The 20000-nt window shown below is 42.6% G+C and overlaps 1 protein-coding gene across 1 annotated transcript in view; it reads right to left on the bottom strand.

Moving 5' to 3' along the window:
• The window catches only part of adam19a (ADAM metallopeptidase domain 19a), a 211718-nt gene that overhangs the window by 33810 nt on the left and 157908 nt on the right, over window positions 1-20000 (bottom strand). The window contains exons 5-9 of the mRNA XM_038995829.1: window positions 19988-20000; window positions 15821-16004; window positions 4997-5062; window positions 2970-3041; window positions 2329-2495 (exon numbers count right to left, since the gene is read on the bottom strand). The exon at window positions 19988-20000 is cut by the window's right edge and continues 64 nt beyond it. Of these exons, the coding sequence (XP_038851757.1) occupies window positions 2329-2495; window positions 2970-3041; window positions 4997-5062; window positions 15821-16004; window positions 19988-20000 (502 nt within the window). The remainder of the gene's footprint in view (window positions 1-2328; window positions 2496-2969; window positions 3042-4996; window positions 5063-15820; window positions 16005-19987) is intronic.

Below are 20000 nucleotides of genomic sequence, written 5' to 3'. Positions count from 1 at the left end.
CCAGGCAAGGAGGGCATTAATCAGAGAGGCAACAAAGAGACCAAAGACAACCCTGAAGGAGCTGCAAAGCTCCACAGCGAAGATTGGAGTATCTGTCCATAGGACTACTTTAAGCCGTACACTCCACAGAGCTGGGCTTTACGGAAGAGTGACCAGAAAAAAAACAATGCTTAAAGAAAAAAATAAGAAAACACATTTGGTGTTCGCCAAAAGGCATGTGGGAGACTCCCCAAACATACGGAAGAAGGTACTCTGGTCAGATGAGACGAAAATTTAGCTTTTTGGCCATTAAGGAAAATGCTGTCTGGCTCAAATTCAACACCTCCCATCACCCCGAGAATACCATCCCCACAGTGAAGCATGGTGGTGGCAACATCATGCTGTGGGGATGTTTTTCATCGGCAGGGACTGGAAAACTGGTCAGAATTGAAGGAATGATGGATGGCGCTAAATACAGGGAAATTCTTGAGGGAAACCTGTTTCAGTCTTCTAGAGATTTGAGACCGGGACGGAGGTTCACCTTCCAGCAGGACAATGACCCTAAGCATACTGCTAAACCAACACTTGAGTGGTTTAAGAGGAAACATTTAAATGTCTTGGAATGGCCTAGTCAAAGCCCAGACCTCAATCCAATTAAGAATCTGCGGTATGACTTAAAGATTGCTGTACACCAGCGGAACCCATCCAACTTGAAGGAGCTGGAGCAGTTTTGCCTTGAAGAATGGGCAAAAATCCCAGTGGCTAGATGTGCCAAGCTTAGAGACTTGGGGGTGAATAGTTATGCACGCTCAAGTTTTCTGGGGGTTTTTGTCTTATTTTTTGTTTGTTTCACAATAAATAAAAAAATGTGCATCTTCATAGTGGTAGGCATGGTGTGTAAATCAAATGATACAAACCCCCCAAAAATCTATTTTAATTCCAGGTTGTAAGGCAACAAAATAGGAAAAATGCCAAGGTGGGTGAATACTTTCGCAAGCCACTGTACACATAACCTCAACTAACCTGTAGCCCCGCACATAGACCCGGTAGCGGTGCCCCCTGTATATAGCCTCGTTATTCTTGTTTATTGTGTTACTTTTGATTTATTTTGTACTTTATTTTATTTACTGAATATTTTCTGAACTCTATTTTCTTCAAACTGCATTGTTGGTTAAGGGCTTGTAAATAACCATTTCACTGTAAGGTGTACAGAGCCCTGTAGAATCGAACCCCAACCACAACATAACACAACTGCCTGGCAACTGGCATCACTCACGGCAACAGGCAACACTCACGGCAACAGATATAGCTTACGGCAACAGACAACACTCACGGCAACAGACAACACTCACGGCAACAGGCATCACTCACGGCAACAGGCATCACTCACGGCAACAGGCAACACTCACGGCAACAGGCAACACTCACGGCAACAGGCAACACTCACGGCAACAGGCAACACTCACGGCAACAGACAACACTCACGGCAACAGGCAACACTCACGGCAACAGGCAACACTCACGGCAACAGACAACACTCACGGCAACAGGCAACACTCACGGCAACAGACAACACTCACGGCAACAGACAACACTCACGGCAACAGGCAACACTCACTGCAACAGGCAACACTCACGGCAACAGGCAACACTCACTGCAACAGGCAACACTGACAGCAACAGACAACACTGACAGCAACAGACAACACTCACGGCAACAGGCAACACTCACGGCAACAGGCAACACTCACGGCAACAGACAACACTCACGGCAACAGGCAACACTCACGGCAACAGGCAACACTCACGGCAACAGGCAACACTCACGGCAACAGACAACACTCACGGCAACAGGCAACACTCACGGCAACAGGCAACACTCACGGCAACAGGCAACACTCACGGCAACAGGCAACACTCACGGCAACAGACAACACTCACGGTAACAGACAACACTCACGGCAACAGGCAACACTCACGGCAACAGGCAACACTCACGGCAACAGACAACACTCACGGCAACAGACAACACTCACGGCAACAGGCAACACTCACGGCAACAGGCAACACTCACGGCAACAGACAACACTCACGGCAACAGACAACACTGACAGCAACAGACAACACTGACAGCAACAGACAACACTAACGGCAACAGGCAACACTCGCGGCAACAGGCAACACTCACGGCAACAGGCAACACTCACGGCAACAGATATCACTTACGGCAACAGGCAACACTCACCTGTTGTATTCGGCGCATGTGACAAATAATAATTTGATTTGATTTAATTGCTGTGGCGTTAAGAGCATGGCTGTGCTGTGTGTGTGTGTGTGGTCTTTACTAACGTCAGTAGCTGTGCGTTGTCGTGCTTCTTGCGGGACTTAAGCTTCTGTCTCCACTGTAGGAAGGACCAGAGAGTGGTGTTGGGCTCCTCTGTAATGATGCACTCATCCCTCTCCTTCCATACCTCCAGGCCAATCAGAGGCACCCGGATGTTCAGAGCCCTGTAGAACTGAACCCCAACCACAACATAACACAACCGCACGGCAACAGGCAACACTCACGGCAACAGATATCCCTCACGGCAACAGGCAACACTCACGGCAACAGATATCCCTCACGGCATCAGGCAACACTCACGGCAATGGGGTCACACAGAGACATATGTTTTGTTTTTCATTGTGACTAGGGCATTTCTAAATAGACAAATTTAGATTATTCAAAATCTATCATTTTCAATCACTTTGATCATTCTGATGACACAAAACAAAGGGCAGAATTGGAAAGGACTAGAAAGACAATTAATCTTAGAAATATCACAGGACTGTGTGGAAGTTAATGATATGTCAGTAGGTGATTTATAAAACCAGACTCTCTCTCTCTCCCGGCCCTGATACACTATCCATTTTGTTGACACATAAACTGAGCTCTCTTTATTCCCCCTGTGGATTGCATCTAAGACACACACATCACCACGCTGGCTTACCTTATCAACATAATTGGCAATCTCCATTATCCTCAGCTTGGTTTTCTGGTAGTCCTTATTCTGTCGTTTATACTAGATTACAAAGGGAGATAGAATAGCATTCAGTGACAGATATAAAATCAATAGTGACAAATGTTCAACCAAACACAATACATTTTTTTTTTTAAATGGCCGTCCTCAATAGAACAAGAGAGATCCAGAAGAAAAACCTGTCCCACTTCACCATCTCTACCCCCAATTCATCATCGTAGTAGGTACCAATTAAGAACAGGAGTGGACCAAAAACTGTATTCTGATTGGTCACCGCCATGCACTGTTACCACGGCGTCATATTCATATTGCACCTAACAGTAGCCAACTGGAACGTAGAATAGACCGTTATGGAAGACATATCTTTTCCTTCCTGGCCGGCTGGAGCACATTGTCTATTTAGGACTGGTAATGAGCTCTCTGTCTCCCACCATTAGACCCAACTAGAAACGTTCATCATTAACATGACAAATCCTCTGGTCTCGTCTATGCTGCTCTCTATCAGTGAGGAAAAGGTGCTTCAGCCCATCAGCCAGCATCATAATTATACACTATTTCACCAAGTAGGCAGAGTTGAGGATGAGGACCATTATGTCAAAGTTGAGGATGAGTGAGGACCATTATGTCAGAGTTGAGGATGAGTGAGGACCATTATGTCAGAGTTGAGGATGAGTGAGGACCATTATGTCAGAGTTGAGGATGAGTGAGGACCATTATGTCAGAGTTGAGGATGAGTGAGGACCATTATGTTAGAGTTGAGGATGAGTGAGGACCATTATGTCAGAGTTGAGGATGAGGACCATTATGTCAGAGTTGAGGATGAGGACCATTATGTCAGAGTTGAGGATGAGTGAGGACCATTATGTCAGAGTTGAGGATGAGTGAGGACCATTATGTCAGAGTTGAGGATGAGTGAGGACCATTATGTCAGAGTTGAGGATGAGTGAGGACCATTATGTCAGAGTTGAGGATGAGTGAGGACCATTATGTCAGAGTTGAGGATGAGGACCATTATGTCAGAGTTGAGGATGAGTGAGGACCATTATGTCAGAGTTGAGGATGAGTGAGGACCATTATGTCAGAGTTGAGGATGAGTGAGGACCATTATGTCAGAGTTGAGGACGAGGACCATTATGTTAGAGTTGAGGATGAGTGAGGACCATTATGTCAGAGTTGAGGATGAGGACCATTATGTCAGAGTTGAGGATGAGTGAGGACCATTATGTCAGAGTTGAGGATGAGTGAGGACCATTATGTCAGAGTTGAGGATGAGTGAGGACCATTATGTCAGAGTTGAGGATGAGTGAGGACCATTATGTCAGAGTTGAGGACGAGGACCATTATGTCAGAGTTGAGGATGAGTGAGGACCATTATGTCAGAGTTGAGGATGAGTGAGGACCATTATGTCAGAATTGAGGATGAGTGAGGACCATTATGTCAGAGTTGAGGATGAGTGAGGACCATTATGTCAGAGTTGAGGATGAGTGAGGACCATTATGTCAGAGTTGAGGATGAGTGAGGACCATTATGTCAGAGTTGAGGATGAGTGAGGACCATTATGTCAGAGTTGAGGACGAGTGAGGACCATTATGTCAGAGTTGAGGACGAGTGAGGACCATTATGTTAGATGAGATAATTATTGTTCACAACGTTCCCCATGTCCATTTGATATGTCAATGGTTCAATGGGTTGGTTGACGTTCCTGGACGGATGTGCCGCACACACTTGACTTTGTGTACACACACAAACACACACACACACACACACACACACACACACACACACACACACACACACACACACACACACACACACACACACACACACACACACACACACACACACACAACTTTGTGCACATACATTCATACATACATTCACACACACACATGCACGCACACAAACTTATACACACACAAACACATACGCACTTGCCCTGCTCTGATCAAGGGAACAATAAGGAATAGCTCCACTTGTTGTTGGCTCGCTAGCTTACCAATGTACTGTCAGCCACGATGTACAGCTCCATGTACTTGGTGGTGCCCCAGGCATTTCGTCTCACCTGTTTCCAAACAGAGAGAGATCAGAAAGGGAGGAGGGACACAGTGAGGAGTTATTTGGTCCGTTTGGTATAATGGACCGAATCGTGTCCCCTTCCTGTTTAGAAATGATCACCCACCACTCATCCTATTGTCGTGGAGGTAAAAAAAAAAAGGGCTTGTTTTTAACCATGGCAACAGACTGAGCTTTTCACAGTGGTAAAACAGAAATGACACAATGGAAGAGAAACATCCCGTTTGTGACACGTTACAATCTCAGGATCTTTCTATCAGTCATTTTCCGCTATACTAATACTTGATTACAGCTATTAGGCAGAGGCTCTGTGGTAATTAAAATACATTGATTTATACAAGCAGGCATGGCTGTCTTGCCCGGGCCAGACAGAAGACCAATATTGTGGTCTAGCAGGGTTCCAGGGCAGTGGGCAGCCGGCCTGTGTAGCGCTGTGGCCTTCTTGGACTGCTAGAGACATATGGGGGGATGGAGAGAGTGGTGAGGGAGAGAGAGAGAGAGAGAGAGAGACAGAGAGGGGTAAGGGGGAGAGAGAGGGGTGAAGGGGACAAAGAGAGAGAGAGAGAGAGGTAAGGGGGAGAGACAGAGAGAGAGAGAGGTAAGGGGGAGAGACAGAGAGAGAGAGAGAGAGAGAGAGAGAGAGGTAAGGGGGAGAGACAGAGAGTGAGTCAGGGTCAAAGCAGGCAGAGGTCAGGGTCAGAGCAGGCAGAGGTCAGGGTCAGAGCAGGCAGAGGTCAGGGTCAGAGCAGGCAGAGGTCAGGGTCAGAGCAGGCAGAGGTCAGGGTCAGAGCAGGCAGGCTCAGGGTCAGAGCAGGCAGAGGTCAGGGTCAGAGCAGGCAGAGGTCAGGGTCAGAGCAGGCAGAGGTCAGGGTCAGAGCAGGCAGAGGTCAGGGTCAGAGCAGGCGGAATGGTCAAAACCGGGAAAACTAGAAAACAGGGACTAGAGAGGAAAAACAAGAGCTGACTCTGGTGTGTTTGAGCAGGGCAGGATCAAAAACCTGCATACCCAGCAGCTCACCAGATGGAGGGTTGACGAATCACATGTGTTTTATACAGTAGCCTATCAGTGCAGTATTTATCTTGGTCTGGGGTTAAGTGTCGTTGCTCAAGGTCACAACGGCATGAGATATACTTCATGGGATCAGAGACCAGTAGCCACCCATTGTCAATGCCAGTGATGGTTATTTTGTAAAGTGGTTCATACAACACTATTTTCGGTCATGAGTGACCCATAGTGTTACAGACCTTTTCTTTTGGAGGGGGGGCTGAGAGAGGGGTGAGGGGGAGAAAGAGAGAGAGAGAGAGGTGTCAGAGGGAGAGAGAGAGAGAGAGAGAGAGAGAGAGGGGGGAGAGAGAGAGTGAGTGAGGGGGAAAAAGAAAGACAGAGAGAGAGAGAGAGAGAGAGAGAGAGGGTGAGGGGAAGAAAGAAAGACAGAGAGAGAGAGAGAGAGAGAGAGGGTGAGGGGGAGAAAGAGAGAGAGAGAGAGAGAGGGAGAGAGAGAGAGAGAGAGAGAGGGTGAGGGGGAGAAAGAAAGACAGAGAGAGAGAGAGAGAGAGTGAGAGAGAGAGAGAGAGAGAGAGAGAGAGAGAGAGAGAGAGAGAGAGAGAGAGAGAGAGAGAGAGAGAGAGAGAGAGAGTGTGTTTCCACTGTTTATTTTCAAGACAGTGGTCTGACCGTGTCTGGAGTCTGCTATGGCTGGCATCTCAGCATAATTAATGGGTGGCTGTTCAAGAAATTGCGAGTAGGGCCTAGAGAGAAGGAGGGAGAGAGGGGGGGAAGAAAACAAAATCGTAGCAAAAAGAGCATGAAAAGAGGAGGAGAAAATGTGAGGGAGAAAGAGAAGGTTATAGAAGGAGAAGAGGAAATGGAGAGGAGAGAGAGGAGAGAGAGAGCGAGAGACAACAAACTTGGGAAAATTATGCAAAAGATTGGGAAAATCCTCTGCATTATCATTAACAGCAGACTCGTACATTTCCTCAGTCAAAACATTGTACTGTGCAAATGTCAAATTTACTTTTTACCAAATTACCGTACGACAGACCATGTATTCACCCTGCACACCCTGGGCTCCCGAGTGGCGCAGTGGTCTAAGGCACTGTATCTGAGTGCTAGAGGCGTCACTACAGACACCCTGGTTCGGCGGCCTACCCTTCCTGCCAAATGTATGACCATATTAGAGACACATATTTCCCTCAGATTACACAGACCTACAAAGAATTTGAAATCAAACACAATTTTGATGAACTCCCATATCTACTAGGTGAAATACCACAGTGTGCATCACAGCAGCAAGATTTGTGACCTGTTGCCACAAGAAAAGGTCAACCAGTGAAGAACAAACACAATACTAAATACAACCAATATTTATGTTTATTTATTTTCCCTTTTGTACTTTAACTATGTCTACATCGTTACAACACTGTATGTAGACTTAATATGATATTTGCAACGTCTTGATTCTTTTGGAACTTTACGTGTTTACTGTTTATTTTTTATTATTCATTTCACATTTGTTTATTATCTGTTTTACTGCTTTGGCAATGTAAACATACGTACAGTGCCTTCGGAAAGTATTCAGAGCCCTTGACTTTTTCCACATTTTGTTACGTTACAACCTTGTTCTAAAATTGATTACATCGTTTTTCCCCCTTTCAATCTAGACACAATACCCCATAATGACATCACAATACCCCATAATGACATCACAATACCCCATATTGACATCACAATACCCCATAATGACATCACAATACCCCATAAGACATCACAATACCCCATATTGACATCACAATACCCCATAATGACATCACAATACCCCATAATGACATCACAATACCCCATAATGACATCACAATACCCCATAATGACAAAGCAAAAACAGAAATATTACATTTACATACAGTAAGTATTACATAAGTATTCAGACCTTTTACTCAGTACTTAGTACTTTGACGCACAATGATTACAGCCTTGAGTGTTCTTGGGTATGATGCTACAAGCTTGGCACGCCTATTCTTCTCTGCAGATCCTCTCAAGCTCTGTCAGGTTGGATGAGGGGCATCACTGCACACCTATTTTCAGGTCTCTCCAGAGATCAGGTTCAAGTCCGGGCTCTGGCTTGGCCACTCAAGGACATTCAGAGACTTGTCCCGAAGCCACTCCTGCGTTGTCTTGGCTGTGTGCTTAGGGTCGTTTGTCACGCCCTGACCATAGAGAGCCCTTGGTTCTTTATGGTGTTGTAGGTCAGGGCGTGACTAGGGAGTGTTCTAGTCTTTTCTATGTTGGTGCTCTTGATATGGTTCCCAATTAGAGGCAGCTGATGTTCGTTGTCTTGTTGTGTTTTGTGCACTACGGCTTTCACGTTTGTAGTAGTTTGTTTATTGTTTTGTTTAAGTTTCACAGCAATAAAAGATGTGGAACTCAAATCACGCTGCGCCTTGATCCGACCTTTTCTACGAACGTGACATTGTTGTCCTGCTGGAAGGTGAACCTTCGCCTCAGTCTGAGGTCCTGAGCAGGTTTTCATCAAGGATCTCTCTGTACTTTTCTCCGTTCATCTTTCCCTCGATCCTGACTAGTCTCCCAGTCCCTGTCGCTGAAAAACATCCCCACAGCATGATGCTGCCACCACCATGCTTCACTGTAGGGATGGTGCCAGGTTTCCTCCAGATGTGACGCTTGGCATTCAGGCCAAAGAGTTCAATCTTGGTTTCATCAGACCAGAGAATCTTGTTTCTCATGGTCTGAGAGTCTTTAGGTGCCTTTTGGTAAACTCCAAGTGGGCTGTCATGTGCCTTTTACTGAGGAGTGGCTTCCGTCTGGCCACTCTACCAGAAAGGCCTGATTGGTGGAGTGCTGCAGAGATGGTTGTCCTTCTGGAAGTTTCTCTCATCTCCACAGAGGAACTATAGAGCTCTGTCAGAGTGACCATCGGGTTCTTGGTCACCTCCCTGACCAAGGCCCTTCTCCCCCGATCGCTCAGTTTGGCTGGGTGGCCAGCGCTAGGAAGAGTCTTGGTGGTTCCAAACTTCTTCCATTTAAGAATGATGGAGGCCACTGTGTTCTTGGGGACCTTCAATGCTGCAGAAACGTTTTGGTACCATTCCCCAGATCTGTGCCTCGACACAATCATGTCTCAGAGCTCTAAGGACAATTGGGTTTTGCTCTAACATGTACTGTCAACTGTGGGACCTTATATAGACAGGTGTGTGCCTTTCCAAATCATGTCCAATCAATTGAATTTACTACAGGTGGACTCCAATCAAGTTGTAGAAACATCTCAAGGATGACCAATGGAAACAGGATGCACCTGAGCTCAATTTCGATTCTCATAGCAAAGAGTCAGAATACTTATGCAAATAAGGTATTTCTGTTTTTTATTTTTAATACAATTGCAAACATTTCAAAAAAATCTGTTTTCACTTTTTCATTATGGGGTTTTGTCTGTTGATTAATGAGGAAAAAAACTATGTAATCCATTTTAGAATAAGATTGTAAGGTAACAAAATGTGTAAAAAGTAAATCCTTCCGAAGGCACTGTATGTTTCCCATGCCAATAAAGCCCCTTGAATTGAATTGAAAGAGAGAGAGAGAGAAAGAGAGAGAGGGACAGAGAGAGAGAGGCTTGAATGACTGTTCACCACAGGGACATTATCAGCATTCACGGCTGCACTGGAGCAAATTAGGCCCTGTGTTTAGCCTTTCGCCTTCCTCCGTGGAAGGACACTACAGTAAGACAGACTCACACTGGGGGGAAACAAACGCAACGGCAACAGACCCAACCACCAACCGTATAATTCCCTCTGGCTTTCAGCCTCGAAGTGATTTCGTGTGTGCCTCTAAAAAGTCTCTAAGAGAAATCCAATAATGTGTTTATGCTTGTATGACAAGAGAGATGGTAATTTCCTCTGAAGGACAAAATGCACACTTTCTCTCTCTGTGTCTCTGTGTCTGTCTGTCTGTGTGTGTGTGTGTGTGTGTGTGTGTGTGTGTGTGTGTGTGTGTGTGTGTGTGTGTGTGTGTGTGTGTGTGTGTGTGTGTGTGTGTGTGTGTGTGTACAGGTTTGCATGTGTGTAGTCAATAGCCATGTAATCATCCCCGCAAAGAGACTGATGAATACTATGTCCATCACATCAAAAGGTTAATCACACAAAGAAGAAGCTTTCTCCTCAAAGAATAATAACAGAAAATGCTATTTAATAGCAGAGACGTCTCTTCAAGGAATAATACCAGAAAATACTATTTAATAGCAGAGACGTCTCTTCAAGGAATAATACCAGGACATACTATTTAATAGCAGAGACGTCTCTTCAAGGAATAATACCAGGAAATACTATTTAATAGCAGAGACGTCTCTTCAAGGAAGAATACCAGAAAATACTATTTAATAGCAGAGACGTCTCTTCAAGGAATAATACCAGAAAATACTATTTAATAGCAGAGACGTCTCCTTCTGTTCTACATTTGATATGCTCCATAAAAGCATTAGCAGGTTCTTCCTCACCTTTACATATATATTGTTAAAGAATACATTCTGGGAATTTTATCCATCCCTATTCTTAACATTTAATATGACAATAACTTCTGCTGTTGCCATGCGCTGTTGTGCTAGTATCTTTTAGTATTTAATCAATCTGTTTGTATTTAATCAATCTGTTTGTATTTAATCAATCAGTTTGTATTTATTTAATCAGTTTGTATTTAATCAATCTGTGTGTATTTATTTAATCAGTTTGTATTTAATCAATCTGTGTGTATTTATTTAATCAGTTTGTATTTATTTAATCAGTTTGTATTTAATCAATCTGTTTGTATTTATTTAATCAGTTTGTATTTAATCAATCTGTTTGTATTTATTTAATCAGTTTGTATTTAATCAATCTGTGTGTATTTATTTAATCAGTTTGTATTTATTTAATCAGTTTGTATTTAATCAATATGTGTGTATTTATTTAATCAGTTTGTATTTATTTAATCAGTTTGTATTTATTTAATCAGTTTGTATTTAATCAATCTGTTTGTATTTATTTAATCAGTTTGTATTTAATCAGTTTGTATTTAATCAATCTGTGTGTATTTATTTAATCAGTTTGTATTTAATCAATCTGTTTGTATTTATTTAATCAGTTTGTATTTAATCAATCTGTTTGTATTTATTTAATCAGTTTGTATTTAATCAATCAGTTTGTATTTATTTAATCAGTTTGTATTTAATCAATCTGTGTGTATTTATTTAATCAGTTTATATTTATTTAATCAGTTTGTATTTAATCAATCTGTTTGTATTTATTTAATCAGTTTGTATTTAATCAATCTGTTTATATTTATTTAATCAGTTTGTATTTAATCAATCTGTGTGTATTTATTTAATCAGTTTGTATTTATTTAATCAGTTTGTATTTAATCAATCTGTGTGTATTTATTTAATCAGTTTGTATTTATTTAATCAGTTTGTATTTAATCAATCTGTTTGTATTTATTTAATCAGTTTGTATTTAATCAGTTTGTATTTAATCAATCTGTGTGTATTTATTTAATCAGTTTGTATTTAATCAATCTGTTTGTATTTATTTAATCAGTTTGTATTTAATCAATCTGTTTGTATTTATTTAATCAGTTTGTATTTAATCAATCAGTTTGTATTTATTTAATCAGTTTGTATTTAATCAATCTGTGTGTATTTATTTAATCAGTTTGTATTTAATCAATCTGTGTGTATTTATTTAATCAGTTTGTATTTATTTAATCAGTTTGTATTTAATCAATCTGTTTGTATTTATTTAATCAGTTTGTATTTAATCAATCTGTTTGTATTTATTTAATCAGTTTGTATTTAATCAATCTGTGTGTATTTATTTAATCAGTTTGTATTTATTTAATCAGTTTGTATTTAATCAATCTGTGTGTATTTATTTAATCAGTTTGTATTTATTTAATCAGTTTGTATTTATTTAATCAGTTTGTATTTAATCAGTTTGTATTTAATCAATCTGTTTGTATTTATTTAATCAGTTTGTATTTATTTAATCAGTTTGTATTTAATCAATCTGTGTGTATTTATTTAATCAGTTTGTATTTAATCAATCTGTTTGTATTTATTTAATCAGTTTGTATTTAATCAATCTGTGTGTATTTATTTAATCAGTTTGTATTTAATCAATCTGTTTGTATTTATTTAATCAGTTTGTACTTAATCAATCTATTTGTATTTAATCAATCTGTTTGTATTTATTTAATCAGTTTGTATTTAATCAATCAGTTTGTATTTATTTAATCAGTTTGTATTTAATCAACCTGTTTGTATTTATTAATCAGTTTGTATTTAATCAATCAGTTTGAATTTAATCAATCAGTTTGTATTTAATCAATCAGTTTGTATTTAATCAGTCTGTGTGTATTTATTTAATCAGTTTGTATTTAATCAATTTGTTTGTATTTAATCAATCTGTTTGTATTTAATCAATCTGTTTGTATTTAATCAATCTGTTTGTATTTAATCAATCAGTTTGTATTTAATCAATCAGTTTGTATTTAATCAATCAGTTTGTATTTAATCAATCAGTTTGTATTTAATCAATTCGTTTGTATTTTTTTTATCAGTTTGTATTTAATCAATCAGTTTGTATTTTTTTAAATCAGTTTGTATTTAATCAGTCTGTGTGTATTTATTTAATCAGTTTGTATTTAATCAATTCGTTTGTATTTAATCAATCAGTTTGTATTTAATCAATTCGTTTGTATTTAATCAATCTGTTTGTATTTAATCAATCTGTTTGTATTTAATCAATCAGTTTGTATGTATTTAATCAGTTTGTATTTAATCAATCAGTTTGTATTTATTTAATCAGTTTGTATTTAATCAATCAGTTTCTGAACCTTTAATATTTGTATTGTTTGTGCTCTTGCCGTGCTTGGTGGTGTTCTAGTGACTGTGAGGTGAAGGATGTGGAGTCTGTCTGTACCTCTATGTTTGGTTTGTTGGAATAGAAGTTTGGGCTATATACCGTGGCATAGTCTGACATCTGCCATGCAAAGATAAACATATACTTTTCTTTTGTAACTCTGTTTTGTCTGGTGGTGGAAAGTTCATCTGTAAAAACTTCTGTCACTCTTGTTTGTTCTGTTGATAGAGAACATACCATACAGTTTATACAAATGAAAGACTTTGTTGGGCTTGCGGTCAATAGAGAATGTGAAATGTGTCCAAATAAATAAAGACTTGTTGTGTCTATTGATTATTGAACCTTTATTTAACTAGGCAAGTCAGTTAAGAACAAATACTTATTTACAATGACGGCCTACCGGGAAACAGTGGGTTAACTGGCTTGTTCAGGGGCAAAATGACAGATTTTTACCTTGTTAGCTCGGGGATATCGATCTGGCAACCTTTTGGTTATTGGCTAAACGCTCTAACCACTAGGCTACCTGCCTCCCCAAGTTTCTGTTGGTATGTTGTTGTGTCTGTTGGTTTGTTGGTGTGCCTGACGGTATCTGTTGGTGTGGTGATGCGTATGTTGCTGTGGTGATGCGTATGTTGGTGTGTTGTTTTGTCTGTTGGTGTGTTGTTGTGCCTGTTGGTGTGTATCTGTTGGTGTGCTGTTGTGTCTGTTGGTTTGTTGGTATGCCTGACGGTATCTGTTGGTGTGTCTGTTGGTGTGCCTGTTGGTGTGTTGTTGTGCCTGTTGGTGTGTTGTTGTTGCTGTGTCTGTTGGTGTGCCTGTTGGTGTGTTGTTGTGCCTGTTGCTGTGTCTGTTGGTGTGCCTGTTGGTGTGTCTGTTGGTGTGTTGTTGTGCCTGTTGCTGTATCTGTTGGTGTGTCTGTTGGTGTGTTGTTGTGCCTGTTGGTGTATCTGTTGGTGTGTCTGTTGGTGTGTTGTTGTGTCTGTTGGTGTGTTGTTGTGCCTGTTGCTGTATCTGTTGGTGTGTCTGTTGGTGTGTTGTTGTGCCTGTTGGTGTATCTGTTGGTGTGTCTGTTGGTGTGTTGTTGTGCCTGTTGCTGTATCTGTTGGTGTGTCTGTTGGTGTGTTGTCGTGTCTGTTGTGTCTGTTGGTGTGTCTGTTGGTGTCCGTTGGTGTGTCTGTTGGTGTGTTGTTGTGCCTGTTGGTGTATCTGTTGGTGTGTCTGTTGGTGTGTTGTTGTGTCTGTTGGTGTGTTGTTGTGTCTGTTGGTGTCTGTTGGTGTGTTGTTGTGCCTGTTGGTGTATCTGTTTGTGTATCTGTTGGTGTGTTGTTGTGCCTGTTGCTGTATCTGTTGGTGTGTCTGTTGGTGTGTTGTCGTGTCTGTTGTGTCTGTTGGTGTGTCTGTTGGTGTCCGTTGGTGTGTTGTTGTGTCTGTTGTGTCTGTTGGTGTGCTGTTGTGTCTGTTTGTGTGTTGTTGTGCATGTTGGTGTCAATTGGTGTGGTGATGTGTCTGTTGGTGTGTCTGTTGGTGTCCGTTGGTGTGTTGTTGTGTCTGTTGGTGTGCCGTTGTGTCTGTTGGTGTGTTGCTGTGTCTGTTGGTGTGTTGATGTGTCTGTTGGTGTGTAGCTGTGTCTGTTGGTGTGTTGCTGTGTCTGTTGGTGTGTTGCTGTGTCTGTTGGTGTGTAGCTGTGTCTGTTGGTGTGTTGCTGTGTCTGTTGGTGTGTTGTTGAGCCTGTTGGTGTGTTGTTGTGTATGTTGGTGTGTTGCTGTGTCTGTTGGTGTGTTGCTGTGTCTGTTGGTGTGTTGCTGTGTCTGTTGGTGTGTAGCTGTGTCTGTTGGTGTGTAGCTGTGTCTGTTGGTGTGTAGCTGTGTCTGTTGGTGTGTTGCTGTGTCTGTTGGTGTGTTGCTGTGTCTGTTGGTGTGTTGCTGTGTCTGTTGGTGTGTTGCTGTGTCTGTTGGTGTGTAGCTGTGTCTGTTGGTGTGTAGCTGTGTCTGTTGGTGTGTTGCTGTGTCTGTTGGTGTGTTGTTGTGTCTGTTGGTGTGTAGCTGTGTCTGTTGGTGTGTAGCTGTGTCTGTTGGTGTGTTGCTGTGTCTGTTGGTGTGTTGCTGTGTCTGTTGGTGTGTAGCTGTGTCTGTTGGTGTGTTGCTGTGTCTGTTGGTGTGTTGTTGTGTCTGTTGGTGTGTAGCTGTGTCTGTTGGTGTGTAGCTGTGTCTGTTGGTGTGTTGCTGTGTCTGTTGGTGTGTTGCTGTGTCTGTTGGTGTGTTGCTGTGTCTGTTGGTGTGTAGCTGTGTCTGTTGGTGTGTAGCTGTGTCTGTTGGTGTGTTGCTGTGTCTGTTGGTGTGTTGCTGTGTCTGTTGGTGTGTTGCTGTGTCTGTTGGTGTGTTGCTGTGTCTGTTGGTGTGTTGCTGTGTCTGTTGGTGTGTTGCTGTGTCTGTTGGTGTGTTGCTGTGTCTGTTGGTGTGTTGCTGTGTCTGTTGGTGTGTAGCTGTGTCTGTTGGTGTGTTGCTGTGTCTGTTGGTGTGTTGCTGTGTCTGTTGGTGTGTTGCTGTGTCTGTTGGTGTGTTGCTGTGTCTGTTGGTGTGTAGCTGTGTCTGATGGTGTGTTGCTGTGTCTGTTGGTGTGTTGCTGTGTCTGTTGGTGTGTTGCTGTGTCTGTTGGTGTGGTGGTGTGTGTGTTGTTGTATCTGTTAGTGTCTGTTGATGTGTAGCTGTGTCTGTCGGTGTGTTGTTGTGTCTGTTGGTGCGCTGACGTGTCTGTTGGTGTGTTGCTGTGTCTGTTGGTGCGCTGACGTGTCTGTTGGTGTGTTGCTGTGTCTGTCGGTGTGTGTGTGTGTGTGTGTGTCCCTCACCCTTTGATGCAAAGGTTTCAGCAGACCGGAGAGGAGGTTGGGGTGTCCAGTCTGATGCCCGTGGCCGCAAGTCCCGCCTCTGATTGGCAGATCGTCTGCGCTGACCAGCGAGTGATGGAGAGAGTCCAGCCCTCTGATTGGCTCAAGGTAGTAGGTGTCATTTGAGTTCAAGGCAATCAGGCCCCTGTTTCAGCAAGAGGGAGAGATTAAAGAGGCATGATTGGACGAACACAAAAAAATTACTAAATTTAAAAAGAACCGAAACAGCAACAAATATTTTATGCAGTTAAGCAACATAATTGTTTTTACATAAGATAACACATATGATAATATTACATGACATGTATCATGTGGAATGTCAGTGGATTGTCACAGTAGATTTGCCCTGGGGTAGTTCCAGTGTTGACCAGCAGGGGGCGATGAAGGACCCAGAGGCCCGAAGGGAAGTGGTATTTGAGCTATAAACAACAGAGCTGTACTATATGGAGGTTTTAGCCTGTGGCCTCATACAGAGGAGCCTGGAGGGAACTTGTCCAAGAGGATAGAGGGCTGTAAAAGGCCATTTACAGGCAGAGTGAGTCACTCTCCATCATTATCTGTCAAGAGGTTGTGTGTGTGTGTGTGTGTGTGTGTGTGTGTGTGTGTGTGTGTGTGTGTGTGTGTGTGTGTGTGTGTGTGTGTGTGTGTGTGTGTGTGTGTGTGTGTGTGTGTGTGTGTGTGTATGCGAGTGAGAGAAAGATTGAGGAGGCTGTACCCCCTTTCATCATCAGACCCCTCCCTCCCATACACACACACACACACACACACACACACACACACACACACACACACACACACACACACACACACACACACACACACACACACACACACACACACACACACACACACACACACTGGTTGCAGCTCCATTGTAATTGTAGGAATACACTCTGTAATCCCGCTGCACTGAAACAGACATTACCAAGCACTACACTCTTAGAATTGGTTCCAAAAGGGTTCTTCGAATGTCCCCATAGGAGAACCTTTTTGGGTTCCATGTGGAACCCTCTGTTGAAGGGGTTCTACATGGAACCCAAAATGGTTCTACCTGGAACCAAAATTGGTCATTCAAAGGGTTCTCCTATGGGGACAGTCGAAGATCCTTTTTAGGTTATAGACAGCACCTTTTTTTTTCTCAGAATGTAAGGTGAGAAAATGATTCAATGTAAAATCCATGTTATCAACAGAGAACACATTTATTAGTAAAAATTCAGCATTTATTGAAAATTAGCCTGGAAGCAAAAGAGGGACAGAAAAGAAACGACTGCGGCGGCGGGCGAAAATAAACATCCACTGTGTTTTTCCACCTCAGAGAGAAGTCATGCTTTCTGGAGTGATGTGGCTGGAGAAGGTACTGTGATCCACATTGTGTGCTGTGGCTGGAGAAGGTACTGTGATCCACATTGAGTGCTGTGGCTGGAGAAGGTACTGTGAACCACATTGTGTGCTGTGGCTGGAGAAGGTACTGTGATCCACATTGAGTGATGTGGCTGGAGAAGGTACTGTGATCCACATTGAGTGCTGTGGCTGGAGAAGGTACTGTGATCCACATTGAGTGATGTGGCTGGAGAAGGTACTGTGATCCACATTGTGTGCTGTGGCTGGAGAAGGTACTGTGATCCACATTGTGTGCTGTGGCTGGAGAAGGTACTGTGAACCACATTGTGTGCTGTGGCTGGAGAAGGTACTGTGATCCACATTGTGTGATGTGGCTGGAGAAGGTACTGTGATCCACATTGAGTGCTGTGGCTGGAGAAGGTACTGTGAACCACATTGTGTGCTGTGGCTGGAGAAGGTACTGTGAACCACATTGTGTGCTGTGGCTGGAGAAGGTACTGTGATCCACATTGTGTGATGTGGCTGGAGAAGGTACTGTGATCCACATTGTGTGATGTGGCTGGAGAAGGTACTGTGATCCACATTGTGTGCTGTGGCTGGAGAAGGTACTGTGAACCACATTGTGTGCTGTGGCTGGAGAAGGTACTGTGATCCACAGTGTGTCCTGTGGCTGGAGAAGGTACTGTGATCCACATTGTGTGCTGTGGCTGGAGAAGGCACTGTGATCCACATTGTGTGCTGTGGCTGGAGAAGGCACTGTGAACCACATTGTGTGCTGTGGCTGGAGAAGGTACTGTGATCCACATTGTGTGCTGTGGCTGGAGAAGGCACTGTGATCCACATTGTGTGCTGTGGCTGGAGAAGGCACTGTGATCCACATTGTGTGCTGTGGCTGGAGAAGGCACTGTGATCCACATTGTGTGCTGTGGCTGGAGAAGGTACTGTGATCCACATTGTATAATGCACCTCCGCTATGGAGCTCTTTGTCCCAGTAGATATCAGCACAGCAAAGAAACACACACAATACATGGCAATCAAATGGGAATCAAATGGGAATCAAATGGGTCTCATGAAAAAGGTATGCATGTGAGGCATGTACACACACACACACACACACACACACACACACACACACACACACACACACACACACACACACACACACACACACACACACACACACACACACACACACACACACACACACACACACCAGGCCCTTTCAGCCATGGCACGTCGAAACTGAACACAATATTCCCTGGCTTACATTGGAACCGTGACAAGTCAGGTTCGTTGAAGTTCAGGGTTTGGGTGAGTCCAGCTCACTCTCCCGTCACCACCTAATTCAATTTTGAGTCAATACAGAAACACTTCTGTCTTTGGTGCGTGACGGTGGCCAGTGGGGAATATGAGCTGGGAGGTGATATTGGAAGGGAACTGAAAATATACAACACAGCCGGAGAACTGCTACGAAGAGCGGAAAAGGGCAGGGATGGAACACAGACAATAGAAGGGAATGGTAGAAGGGATTCTGGAACTTTTGGGTGTTCCATGAGTGGAACCTTTGTTATTGATGACGAGTCTCACTAACTAATATGACTAAAGCAGGGGGAATGACCTCACTTATCGGCATTACCAGGTACCCGTTTAACTACGCCCTCATGACGTTCCGTGTCCAAGGAAAACACGCCAGTGTGATAAAGCCTACGATTACGTAATAGAGGTTAACGCTTTGCCACCCTTTCTATAGCATGCCATTTGCTTATGACTGTTCTATGAAGTGTCTTTGGTAGGCCTTATAAAGTGATTGGCCCTCGGATTTGTATCTTGCTAGAAGTGTGACCCTTTAGTTTAGCTCTTGCCTTTGTTGAAAGTTGTTATTTGATCAACTAAGTTTTTTTTCTCACATTCTCTGTGTAGGTTAGACATTTTCATTCTGTTGAGTTGCTGTCCTCGGTTTCACCTCACACCTGTCTCCTCAGTTTCCTCCTAACCTGTGACTGATCGCATCTCACTACATCCTCAGCCAGGACAAACAGCCACTACAAATTAGCTCCTCTTGCTGTCTGAGAGACATAAAAGAGTATCACAGAGAAAATATTAAAGATAAAACAATTGTTATTGGAGAACAAACTTGTGTGAAACTCTGTTATCAGTCTAGGATTGGCTGAGCTGGCTTGTTGAATCCATTTCTAATCAAGAGCGATAGAAACTCGAGGTCTTCGGATCAAATTCGTGGATATATTTTTCAGGATGTACGGGTGGCGACAGGGGACATCTTTTTCCACAGGACAAGCTCCAATTTCAAAGCATTTGATATGCAAGAAGTTTCCTATTAAATTCTGTTCTGAGGCAGGGAAAATTTAAAGACTTCTAAACTGCGCCGTTTGTATCCCGAAAAATAAGATTTGAGGGATTGAATTAGCCAGCGAGTTTAATGAAAACTCACACTACTTGCCTGAGGTAGTTTACATCCAGCAACAGAGTTACGTAAAATAAAATAAATATCAGACTGAATTCTGGGTGTTTGAGGTAGAACTTTGTTATCCCACTCTATGGTTCATTTGGAGAAACATGACAGAATTTACTCCAGCTGGAAGTTGCCTCTAGACACTAAACTAAGGTCAGATTAGCGTTTATTCAAACTAATAATTAAGGTTAGGATTTGTAAAAATTAAAGCTGATTCTGGATCAGTGCCTAACAGGGAAACGTCTACCAAGAGACTGAAAATCCAAGAACAGGTTAGAAATGATGATAAAGTCAAATGTTATTTTTTTTTTACGTACCTCACTCCTGAAC

This window comes from Salvelinus namaycush, chromosome 6, assembly GCF_016432855.1.
Source record: "Salvelinus namaycush isolate Seneca chromosome 6, SaNama_1.0, whole genome shotgun sequence".
Lineage (NCBI taxonomy): Eukaryota > Metazoa > Chordata > Actinopteri > Salmoniformes > Salmonidae > Salvelinus > Salvelinus namaycush.
The sequence above is the reverse complement of the archived record's forward strand: the minus strand, read 5'-3'. Positions and strand labels throughout refer to the sequence as shown.